Below are 12,579 nucleotides of genomic sequence, written 5' to 3'. Positions count from 1 at the left end.
TCCTGAGTAGGTTTATCCACAATTATGGATTGGTTAATATGGGAAGTGTTATGTAGCAGATGTGTATGTGAAACTTGTACGTAAATTAAGACTGTAAATAGAACCATGTAAAATGTAGTGGAGATACCAATGAAAAGAATCTTCCAGCAAATAAGCATTATTAGGGAAGGATCATTTCCTAACATTTATCTGCTTTTCAGCATTTCAAACAGTATGTAAGGTACAGTACTGTACCTCTGTAAAACTATATCCTATTGTACAAAGAGGGAATTTAATGAAGCATGAATGTGAGCAATGATCTCCACACCACAGGCAGGTGCTCAGAACCATGTGTTATACTGCCTGTCTAAAGTATCATCGAGCACTGGCAAGTTTGCTTATTTGGGCCTGTAAGTGCTATGTGGCAACTAGTATATGAGCAGGACACAGGATTTAACTAGCTAATTGTAAAGGTTGTCTGACCTTTTACTAGAACTACAGAATGAAGGCAGCTAGCTAGTTCATCAAAAGTTAAGCCCGGGGCCCCTGGGGGGCTCAGTCGGTTAAGCATCTGCCGTCGGCTCAGGTCATGATCCCAGGGTCCTGGGATCGAGCCCCGCATCGGTCTCCCTGCTCAGCAGAGAGCCTGCTTCTCCCTCTCCCTCTGCCGCTCCCTACTCATGCTCTCTCTCTCTCAAATAAATAAATATTAAAAAAAAAAAAAGTTAAGCCCACCCTTGGTTCCAGTCAGACTCCCCCTTCCCTGGGGCCCTCTAGTGAGACGTAACTATCTCGTGGCTGCGTGAATCTGGGTCCCATCTCAAGTTTCTTATTATTCTTGTTCTGATCCCTCCTCCAGATGTTCAGTCATCTGCATTAAGTACTGAGGGCAGGTGTCTTCCCTGCTAAAGAGAAGAGCCTCTCTGTCACCAGCATTAAGTGAAAGCCCTGAGACAAAATGCTCCCCCCTCGGACTGGGAAGCCCAGACAGGAATAGCCGCAGCAAGGGCTGAGCCTTAGGGGGGAGCTCTATTAGTCACATTCCAGGAGCACAGGGTGGGCATTATTCGGAAAGTTGTTAAAAGATACTTCTAGATCCACGATTCTGAAATTGCAGGGGATGTGCTTTCTAAAGCTCAAGCGTGTGAGGCTTCACCAAACTGCGGGTTTATGTGGTTGCAAAACCTTGCCCATTAGGACTTCGATAGTCTACACCACCTGCTATAACCATCGGAAAACCAAAAACGGCTACTGTCAGAAAGTACTGTGCAAATGATTTTGCAGGTAAAAACCTGTGAAGAAGGTAAGTAACTGGGCTAAGAGAAGGTAAACAACCCCCCCAAGTTCAGAGCCTGAGCTGGCCTGCGTGTCCGTCCCTGTCCCATGGTGCGGACCATAGCCCCCTCTGTTCTAGAACCACCAGATACAGAAGTCAGTGGCCCATTTGGATTCCTCTGGCTCAGAAACCAGAGACATTCAGAACCCTGCTTGGTTCTAAGTAGAGGAGTCTTCATATTTATAAAATTACAGGTAGATATTTTTGAGAACAGTTACATGGAAATAACTGGCAGACTACTTAGAAATCATTCTACCCTGTTAATCAAAATAGGATCCCCTCCCCCTAGAAAACACTTAAATTAATTTAAGATGCTACAGATATTTGAAAATTTGGAAACTGGGATTTTAAAAGCTTGTGTCGGAATTCACCTTTAACTCAGACCAGGCTTCTGTACACTGAGATGTGCGTTGCACACTGGGAAAGAGATGTGTGAATGTGAAGGCTTTCTGTCCTGGAGACGGGGTGGGTTTGAGACACTGGGCTCTGTGGGCGCCACAGGACCATGGGAGTGATGCTGCTCTCTAAGCAGGGCTGAAAGGATGAGGGCTAGCCTACAGCCAACGAGAGCCAGTTTCAGTTCTGATTTTGTGGAGTTCTCAACAGTCTTGTTAACTTCTCTAGCTGGGCACATGACTAAGGACTACTGTGAAGATAAAATAAGATGGTAGAATGCCCTGTGGACCTGAGGTGTCATGGTCACCTTCATCGTCCTTGCTCTGGTAGCTCCCCTCCTCCCCAAACCAGTGACAGTAGGACCTTTCTCCTGTGATGTGCCACCACACCCACCAGCTGAGGAAGTTATAGCTTTTCCAAACCAAGGCGGTGGGCACAGACTGACACGTTGTGATCCTCCATTAGTTACTGCTCTGCCCCCGTCATGACCCCCTAAGAACACACCTGGTAAATCATCCTCGTCTTCACTGAAAACATTTGGGTTGAAGACAGGTAAATTAACATAGTCCATGGAAATCTTCCGAACCTCTGGGAGATAGATGGTCATCTGCCGCGGCTGGAGATGCAGGAGGCTGGTTTTATAGATTACTGGAGGGGAGGAGGAAAGCACTGTAAACAGAGACGTGCACGAGGACAGCCAAGGCACCAGCAAGGTCACGGGAAGAGAAATGGGGCTGCGGTGTCCCTGCCATCAGAAGGCAGGGAAGAGTGGGACAGCGGGCCTTTGTCTCCCTCCCGCACACCACTGGCCACCCCAGCCGTGCTTCCCTAATGGCAACTTCTCCATCTAGCGTAATCACTTTGCCAAGTGGTCTGTCTACAGAACCACACATTTCAAACGTCAAAAACCTGTCCTAGACTTAAATGCTTTTCTGGAATGAACTGGGATAGGATAAATATATTTTTTAAAAGCCTCATTTGCGATCAGAATTTTAATTTAGTAAAAACAGTTGTGATAAGCAGAGTGCCAAGCTCAGGGGGATCTCAGGCAACCCAGGACACAGGGGTGACATGGGTCAGGTTGGAATAGAACACTGCCCTTACTCAGGACTGGATTCTTGTCTTCCTGACTTTCAACTTCATGATCAGGACAGAGATTTAGGGAACTTCCACATCATTTCTTTACATGCTAAGGTTTTATATTTGATCAACAGGGACATTTAAGACAATGCCTGGATGGCGACTCAAATACTTGGAGGAGACAAAATTGGTTAAGAACAATGAATCTGAATTTAGGTTTCACGATAGGTTAAAATCAGGATCAACTTTCTTTTGTTTAATGCTCTTTCCTGAGGTAAGTAGAAGTTCTCAAATTATTACTGTTATTCTCATTTTTTGTTAGGCCCAGCTGTGTCTCCACAGCTGTCCCCGCTAGCGCCCGGTGGCTGACCAGCTCGAACTCCCGCGGCCCAGGAGGCCTTCTCTGATGAAATGCCTCTGTAAGGCTGGCGCTTGGGCTGGTGTGGGCTAAGGCGACTTTTCCAATAAGACACAGGCCTTATTTGTGTGTTCGTCTCTTTTGCCCACAAAAGAGAATATGAACTTTGGCTTAAAAATTCGGGACAGTTCTCTACAGATTAAAAATTAATGCATTAAAGTGCTATTCTTTGTTGTTCAGACTGATAAAAGACATAAAATTTAAAATCTCAGGAGGGATTAAAAAAATAACATCAGTTGCCGCCGGGGGGGGAAAAACTAGGTGGCCAGAGGTGAAGATGAGAGAGAGTTTTACTGTATACCGCTTCAAATCTTTTGAATTTGGAATTTATTCCATATTTTTTAAATTGAGAAAGCAAAAAATCAAAAATAAAATTTCATGGGTCAGATAATTCTAACTGAAGGAAACAAATTATCCAATGTAAAATACATCCAACAATACTCACTTTTAAAATCCATTAGAGTGCCAAAGATTAATAGGGTGCCACATGTAACTTACACATCTAGAATCCAAGAGATAGAATCAAGTGGAAAATTCTCTTAGCTTGACAAATGAATAGTAATAGCTAAAATGCTCTTTTTAAAAAACAGTCCATGATTAGGACAATGATTTCACTACAGTCCTACAGAAAGCTTTTCTCCTGGGCACTTGAATTCCTCACACTGGAGCACCATGTACTTGAGGGCACCTACAGGTTCTCCCGTCTCAAGGTCCTTGTTGACTTATGTGTGGATCAATTCAACATCCAGAAGGAAAAGATGCATTAAGACTCCATTCCTCTTTTCAGTGTGTACTGTGGGCAGATGGCTCAGTTCTCAGCTCATGCATATGGGGTAACATGATACCCACACTGTAGCTACTAGAATCCCCATGCGCATCAGCCACACACGGCTGCATTACTGAAGAACACGCTTTCGTGGTCATCAGAGCCTCTCCAGGTTGCTGAAAATATTATAAGAGATTTCTTTGCATTAAGTGCAGGAACAGCCTATTCTTATTTTCTAAGTCAGTTTTATATTTTACTTGTATTCCTCTTTTTCTTTGAGCTGAGAAACCTCAAAATGAAAAATCCGAATGCAGCACAATTTAGTAAGTCTCTTAAGATGGATACATGGCATACGTCTTTTTAACATCTGCTTTGCAAAACTAATTTAATTGAAAGGATCTAACCATGTCTTAAACAACTCCAATAGGCAGATTCAGAATTTTTCAAGAACCATTTTTAGTAGGTTACGCAGAGATGTTCAAGATGGGACCACCACCCACAGGCAAGCCCGGCCTTCCAGAGAGGTGTGCGTGCCAAATGATGAGGCAATCCAGCAAGGCTGAGGGGACAGCACGTGTCCGCAGCCCACCCAGGGATGTGCCTACTGGCAGGAAGCTGCTTTGAAAAGGACCTTCTGTCATTTCATTCCTTCACTGTCCCCAAGTAAACATGACACATTACTACTACTCACTCGAGCAGGAGTACCGAAAAAATGCAAATGCCGGGTACTAGCCCAGCTTTTACTCCCTTGGTTTTGTTTTCCTCAGTGTCTCAAACTTCGCACGGAGAGGGTATTTATCTGGGACTTCTAGGTGAAATCCATAAGGATTTACCACATGGAACTGTACTAACAGTCAGCTTCTTGCAGTCTTTAACCCTTTCTGAACCTCAATTTTCTTCTGACTCAAGAACCTAAATATACTGGTACCAAAACCTGCCCACAGTGAAAGGCCAGAAATCACAATAACCAGAAACCTGTCAAATCTCTGTTAGAAGATTGTAGCTGGTTCTGTCTTTTCATAAATCAGGACTTATACAAAAAAAATGAAGGCACTGCCGGCAAAAAACCAATTTGAGTAATAATTCTAATTTTTGTAAAATCACAGTGGATAGAATCAAAGTTTAGAGGTAAATAAAGTACATGCTAATCTTCTGGTGCCGTAAGAGCTCATTTGAATTGTCTTTTTAGTCTCAGTTTCGGGCAGACTCAGAATTGTCTTTTTAGTCTCAGAGAGCGGGCAGAGAAGAGGACATGGTTTTTACCTGCACCGAGGTTGGTTGGCAGGAAAGCAGCCAAGCCCACAATCTTAAACTTGGTTCCCCAGATATTAGACGTGACCTGAGCAAGATAGTTGTGCTGTGGGGGGAAAAAAAAAGGAAAAAAAAAATCACCATCTATTTTCGTATTTTCTATTGATCACTTAGGAACTAAGAATGTTAACATTTTTGCTTAAAAAGGTCACAGGTGGGCACTGCTGGAAATACTCATTCTCTGTATCATTCTACCCTTTTTAAGACCAGAAGCTAACGAGAATATGTCAGGCACGTGTTTCTGAACGGTGGCTCACCGAGCTGAGATTTGCAGGCGGGGGGTAAGGGGCAGATGTGTCCCAGTGTGTCCACACGTGCGTAGGTTAAAAAGGCCACAGAGGTGCTCTGGGCACGCTTTTCTCTCCCTCTCCTTTCCCTCTAGTCACTGACCTAGAGAGGGTATACCTAGCTCTGAATCCATTTTTATCCTCGATATTCCTCCTGGAAACACCAGCTGCACTGATGCCAGGATGTCCCCAAACGACCTAATTATCTGTTTCCTCATTCAACTAAAAAAATTTTTAAAAAATGATCAGTATGCTTAAGCCACGTGTGTGTATGTGTGTGAACAGCAATAATAAAGATGAATTAAATGCGGCTTCCTCAAAGAGCTTATAACCCAATGGAGGATACAGGCTTACAATTATTTGCAGACAAGGAAGTCACTGAGGAATGTGATAAGGGAGTTACAAACAAGATGCTTTGGGATTGCTGTGGCTGAGCCGGGGAAGGAAGCCTTCGTGACGAGTTCTATCTGGAAGCAAAAAGGCGGGGGCGGGGGGGGCAGGCGACCCTGGTGACCCAGACGCAACAAAGGCACAAACGCAGAAGGAAGCCAGTCAACAGTGAGGCTATGGAACTTGGAGGGCACTGAGGGGGACCAGGAGAGAGAGACAGGCAGCGCCAGATTGTGGGGCTGCCACCAGGGCCTGGCTCCCGTGGACACCAAAAGTCCACACGTGGCTTGAGGGAGCAGAGGGGAGAAGTGTGGACAGGTCTCAAGCTGTGAAAAGACTCATGTGGCAACAGGGGGGTGTCTGAGGTGGGATGGAGGTCCTGGGGCCTCCCTGAGGGCAGGGGTGGTGAGGAAGGCAAACAGGGCTCTGGTTCTCCATGCCCCATGTCTGGAACGGCAGGGACAGGCACGGAGACTGGGGTGGCAAGTGCAGGGGTGATGTGCCCAGGACTCAGGCCCCGTCAGGCACACACTGAGGAGGGAAGACGCGCAGGGGAGCATCAGAAACACGGGCCAGCCCTGGACCCCAGGTGCTACCTGAGTGATGTCTTCAAAGGGAAACTCTCTTCGCGTCAGACTGGGCGAGCCAATGGAGGGCTTGCGCATCGGCAACCGGGGAGACCTGGACATCTCCTGAGCAGCCCGGGACAGCTTGGGAGACTTCCGGGCCTCAATGTTGATCCTGTGGAGACAAGGCCAGGAGGGTCAGGCCCCACATGTGGGAGAGGCTCCCACTGCCGTGTGGCCCTCGCCTTCGCGCTCTGGTGGCCACCAGGGGTGCCACATTCCCAGGGGCCAGGCCTCTTTACCCAAGCCTCTCCCGTCTGCTCTTGCCTTGTGAATATGAAGAAAGAAGAACAGAATTGCATATCGAGTAATATATATTTAAAAATATGGTAAGATCAGGGGCATCTGGGTGGCTCAGTCGTTAAGCGTCTGCCTTCAGCTCAGTTCATGATCTCAGGGTCCTGGGATCGAGTTTCACATCAGGCTCCCTGCTCCGCGGGGAGCCTGCTTCTCCCTCTCCCACTCCCCCTCTCAATTAAATAAATAAAATCTCAAAAAAATATGGTGAGATTAGACAAAGTGATTCATTTGTAAGGAACCTCAGAGAATTAAATGTGGTTCACTTTCTATGGACTAATAGTTAAGTTTAGAAACATCCACACGCCTTCTGCATGTGGGAAACTAGCAGGTGGGAAGAGCCATTTTTCACCTTAAGGCCACAGTGATTTTACAATTCCTACTACAATGTTAGGATTTCAACAGATTTATCTAGCCTTTCACCAGCGATCATATTTAAATCAAATCTGTGGGTCTACAGTTTTCCTGCTGCCTTCTGATCCTACATTCGATCTCTGGTCTTCAGTTCTGTTTGTAACGCAGGGACACATGTGTTAATGCCAGTCTACCCCCCAGAGAGTGCTGTTAAGGTCAATGGCAGTCCATGAAGAGGAAAGCCCTGAGCCTCACAGATACTGATTGAGAGCTTGATACGATAGCGAGGGCTCCGAAAGTTTGGGTGGACAGGGGGCCCGAGCTGGTGAAAACTCTGTACGAGGACAATTAGTCCGGCTGTGGCACGCAAGAGGATCCAACACAGGGAAAGACAGAAGGAATGAGGACCAGCTGCAGAGACTGCCACATCCAGGAACTTTAAAAGGACATTTACAGGTGCAAGATTTGGTTGCTTATGTGTTAAATGTTCTCCCTTAATTAATGGCAAAAGCTGAAACACTGCAGAAGTGTAAGAAAGTTCATAATTTTATTTGAGATTTTAACAAGCTTAGAATAAAGATGAAAAAAATCAATCAATCAAATTGCTTGAGCAACTGGTTATCTACATGGGAAAAACTCACACCATGCACAAAAATGAATCTGAGATTCAAGTATGAAAGCTAAAACTACAAAGTTTCTGGAAAGAACAAAAGAATGTCTTTATGACCTAAGGGTAGACAAAGATTTCCTAAACAGGACACAAAAAGCACTAATCATAAAAGAAATTCATATTGCGTTAGGCCACCACATACGTGGCACTCCGGATCTCTGCCAAAGACTCATAGCTAGAATACATAAAGACTCTTAAAACTTGATGAAAGAAAAACAACTCAATAAAAAACGGGCAAAAGACTTAACAGACACTTCACAAAAGAAGAGCTCCAAATGGCCACTAAGCATATGAAAAACTGGTTAGCAGCAATAATCACTAGACACGCTGATGCCATGACATGCCCACCAGAGTGGATAAAGAGTATCTTCTAACAATGACACTGCAACCGTGGGCGAGAACAGAAGCCTCACACGCCGCTGGAGGGAACTCAGAACAGCACGGGCACCCTGGAATACTGGGTGGAATACGTTTATTGGCAGTTTCCGATAAACGTGTGCCAGGACCCGGCAACTCCCCTCCTAAGTGTATACCCGAGATTAATGAGTGCAGGTGTCCATAAAAAGTCTTGTATAAGAATGTCTACAATGGTTTGATTTGTAATAGCCCCGAACTGGAAACTACCAAAGATCAAGCAATTGGTAAAAGGAATAAACAAATTGTAGTATATCCATTCCAATGGAAACCACAGAGCAAAAAAGAAAAACCACTGATACACACCACACGAATGAATCTCAGTCATTATGTTGAGCAAAAAAAAAGTCAAATAAAAAAGGAGTATATACTGTTTGATGCCATTCATATGAAATTCAAGAACAAGTCAAACTCCTCTGTGGTGACGGAAGTCAGAACAGTGATTCCTCTGGAGAAGGGACATGAGGAACTTTTCAGGAGGATGGAAATGTTACCTTCAACTGGGTGGTAAATATTCTGCTTTATCAACTGTGCAGGAAATTATGTCTTTGAGATCTGGGCAGATATGTATCTGTACATAAATTATATCTTAATTTTGCACAGCATCACAGAATTTTAGAGCTAAAGACAGCTTAGTCAAGATCTGGCCCACCCTTTACCTTCAACAGATAAGGACACTGGCATCTGGGTCACGGGTTCATTCAAGGTTATACCCCGAGGTCATACGGCCTTTGGGAGTGGAGCCAGGATCAGTGGGGACTCTCACCTAGGACACAAAGGCCCTTCTATCTACTCTTAGCTTTTTGCCACTCTTTAGGACAAACCTTTGGCATGTGAGATTTTTTTAGTTTATGATTTATTTCCAATTACAGCGTTAGAAGGTATTTAAACGGCATTCTGTTCAATGCATTATGTTACACTCATCGTAAACCCTTCTCCTTACTTTTCTGGACTGGAAGAACCACCAAGTGGGCCAGGGAGCTTCTGCCACCCCATGCTGCCCATTGTCAATACTAACCCTGAGTTCTGAGGACTTAGCAAACTTCCCATGGGTGGATTTGTCTACCCAAAGGGGAGAAGAAAGGAAAGCTCTAATTACTGCTGGCAGACCTTCCTGATGAAAGGCAGGGAAGTCCTCTTGCGGGGCTCTTCTGGTGTCGGCTTCAGTGAGGTTCTGCTGCAGACACAAACAAGGACGACCAGCCCTGGGGAGTGAGCTTACCTTGGGAGTTTGGGTGACTTGCTAGCGCGGGAGATTTTGGGGGATTTCTTGGCAGCCCAGTCGTCACTCAGTTCCACGTCACTGGAGTCCGAGCAGTTGCAGCTGTCCAGCATGGAGGAGATCAAGCTGTTTCCGTAGATTTCATCTGGTGAGACACAACCAGGAGACTCTGGAAAGTGCTATCAGTAAGACCCTAATGAGGATCATTAGCCCTGGAAACTACAGGACAGACTGACTCTATAGGCCAGCATTTTAAGTTCAGAGGTTGAAAGAGAAAGGACCAGAGCATGGTTTCCCTTTTACGTTTTTATGCTGTAACAATTTTCTAAGCAAAAGGAGGCAATAACTTCTGTTATCGGAGTGGGCATAGAATTTCAGTGTCTCTGGAATGTACAAAATAGTCTAGCAGTGTTTACTGCGCAAAAAGCGGGAACCTCCCAGCACAACCATCCATCTGGGTTCATACAGGTTTGCAGGCAACTGGGGGACCCAGGCTGAGCAAGGGGCTTGCTGACTCACGGACCCCCCGCAAGATCCTGTTTCTGACCTGGGGCCTGCCAAGGCCCCTGCTGGTTCCAGGCCTGCTCTGGACTAGAAACCTGACAAGGTCAGGTCCACTGCAGGGACTCCCAGACGTTTACGCTGGCCTGCTCTGAGAGGTGGCTGGAAGGCAGGCCTGTGCAGGAGGCCTGTCCGTGGCAGCCCTGGGCTCTGCTGGGGGTGTTTGTACAGAAGCCGCTCAAGCTTCACCATTGGTCACTGGGCAGAAGGTCAGAGGTCCTACGGCAGAAGACGGTGCGCACAGAGGTTGGGCCATCACGAAACTGCACAGCGGATGAAGGTCATGTCTGACACCTTCCTTGAAATCCCTTCTCCTTTACTGCCTTCCTCCCACCCCCCACATCCCTTCACTCCCCGAACCCTGCTCTGCCCTCACTGTAGGTAGCCCATCTGCAAAACCACTTTGTTTTGCTGACAAAAGCTTCATTCCCTCAAGGCTCCAAGAACCTCACCAGGTTATAAAAAAGCCCAATTGTCCAACGGCAATGAAATCATTTATGGAATTTGAGGGGACTTTATCATTCAAAAGGGCGATTTACATTTGAAAGGATGAATTTGCTAAGATAAACTCATCTCTAGTGTTTCTGAACATATGGAAGGGACATCTGTGAACAGGGACCTGTCTGAGGGCCCTGGAGGCAGAAACAGCTCGCCACACTCCCTGGAAGCAGGCTGTCTGAGACCCACGTCACCCTCTTCTTAAACGACTTCCCCATCAGAAGGCACGACCCATGAGGACAGCAAGCTGGGGTGGTGTGCACCTGCGTTTGATCAAATAAAAACGCTTACTTCACATGCCCTGAGCAGTGCTTTACATTACTTGAGGAGTCACTTAGTCCAAAGACGCTTGGCCATGAGTCACGCAAGCATGTAATTTGCACAGGAAGCTTCTGTGTGCTCGTGAACACGAAGCCAGCTCACCGGCCTGAGGAAACGCAGTAACGTGCTGTCCACTCAGCTCCTGATCTGCCTGCTCATCCAGGATTTTTCACAGTTGCTGTATGTCATGCCATTTGTTGTTGTCCTTGACTCATGCTCTAACACTACGCCACAGATTGGGCGGCTTATGGACAACAGAAATTTCTGTCTCCATTCTGGAGGCTGAAGTCTGGAATCAGGGTGCAGGTGTGATCATGTTCTGGTGAGGACGCTCCTCCCGGCCTGCAGTCGGCCACCCTCTTGCTGTGTGCTCGCTGGGTCTTGCCTTAGCATGTGTGTGTACATGTGGAGAGACAGAGCCCTCCCTCTTTTCTTGCACGGCCACCAATTCGACTGGGTTAAGACTCTACCCTGACAGCCTCATTTCACCCAAATCACTCCCTAAAAGCCCTATCTCCAAATACAGTAACACAGGAGGTAAGGGCTTCAGCGTAGGAATTTCTAGGGGGACACACACAACTCCACCCACAGTAAGTTCTGACTAAAGATGCCTTTTAAAAATTGGTGGATTTTTGCTTAAAAAAAATATGCTCTCATGTATGCTCTCAATTATAAACATACACATCCTGAGGCGTGTGTCTGTTCAGCTGCATGGAGAACACTTATGACAGTGGCTCACAGGCTTCGAAGCCCAACTGCCAGCCGGGCAGCGGCAGGTGCACACGTGGAGGCCTCGCCCCAGACCCACCGAATGAGGCTAAAGGGCAGGCCTGGCAGCCTGTATTTAGATAAATACCCCAGGGGATCTGCAGGGAGGTGGCCCCGGGACCACATTCTGAGAAGCACGGATGTGCAGGCTTCGAAGAGTTAATCAGCTCACGAGAAGTTCCCGGCTCCCCGAAGTCAGAAGTCAGCGCTCCTGCTCTGAACTGCGTCCGTATACCACCCGCTTGGCAATTACTCATGTTCTGCCTCGTGACACAGCTTCTGCGTCTATCTTGAGGTATTAAAATCTTGACATTCTTACTGAACTTTTCGAGTGTTGTCTTGTCACCCAAAAGAGGTTTCTGAACCCCCTGGAAGCAGAGACACCCGGACATTGCCCCACGACCACGGGAGACCCAACGATCGTGGACAAAGGGAGCACTGAATACATACTGTGCATCTGCTTTGCTTTATAACGTTCTGATTCTTTTAATTACAAAAATAAGACATCTTATTCCCCAGAGGACTGCCAGCAGTCGAGTCCACCCGCGTTTGCCGTGAGCTGGACGCGAACAGTAAGCAGGAGCAGAAGCCCCCAGCCAGCACGGGGTTTGGGAGGTTGAGGCCTCAGTGGCCCTCGGCAGCCCCGCCTGCGTCTTCTGTCCTGTTTTTAGTGCGGAATTTACACACTTGGGACAGAAGCAAGCTCTTCACGTCCGTTCCCTTCAACATGCAATCTGAGGAGAGGTTTTATGAACTTGTACACATGGTGGGGAGCCTCAGACACAACGACCTCCGTCCATGAGAAGACTGCCGTGCCCCACGTGCCCTTGGGCAGCACTGATCAGCAGCGGCTCTTCTCCCTTCCCTTCGAGGTCAGTGCCCACT

The 12,579-nt window shown here is 46.7% G+C and overlaps 1 protein-coding gene across 11 annotated transcripts in view; it reads right to left on the bottom strand.

Moving 5' to 3' along the window:
- The window catches only part of TULP4 (TUB like protein 4), a 227,238-nt gene that overhangs the window by 9,997 nt on the left and 204,662 nt on the right, over window positions 1–12,579 (bottom strand). For all 11 annotated transcript variants that reach the window (XM_081829212.1, XM_081829213.1, XM_081829211.1 and 8 more), the window contains 4 exons: window positions 9,547–9,691; window positions 6,560–6,704; window positions 5,239–5,332; window positions 2,216–2,359 (listed from right to left, as the gene is read on the bottom strand). In XM_081829212.1, coding sequence (XP_081685338.1) covers window positions 2,216–2,359; window positions 5,239–5,332; window positions 6,560–6,704; window positions 9,547–9,691 — 528 coding nt within the window. The remainder of the gene's footprint in view (window positions 1–2,215; window positions 2,360–5,238; window positions 5,333–6,559; window positions 6,705–9,546; window positions 9,692–12,579) is intronic.

This window comes from Leptonychotes weddellii, chromosome 8 (genome assembly GCF_054177405.1).
Source record: "Leptonychotes weddellii isolate Sample4059 chromosome 8, ASM5417740v2, whole genome shotgun sequence".
In the NCBI taxonomy this organism is placed as follows: domain Eukaryota; kingdom Metazoa; phylum Chordata; class Mammalia; order Carnivora; family Phocidae; genus Leptonychotes; species Leptonychotes weddellii.
This window is presented reverse-complemented; position numbering and strand designations above follow the sequence as displayed.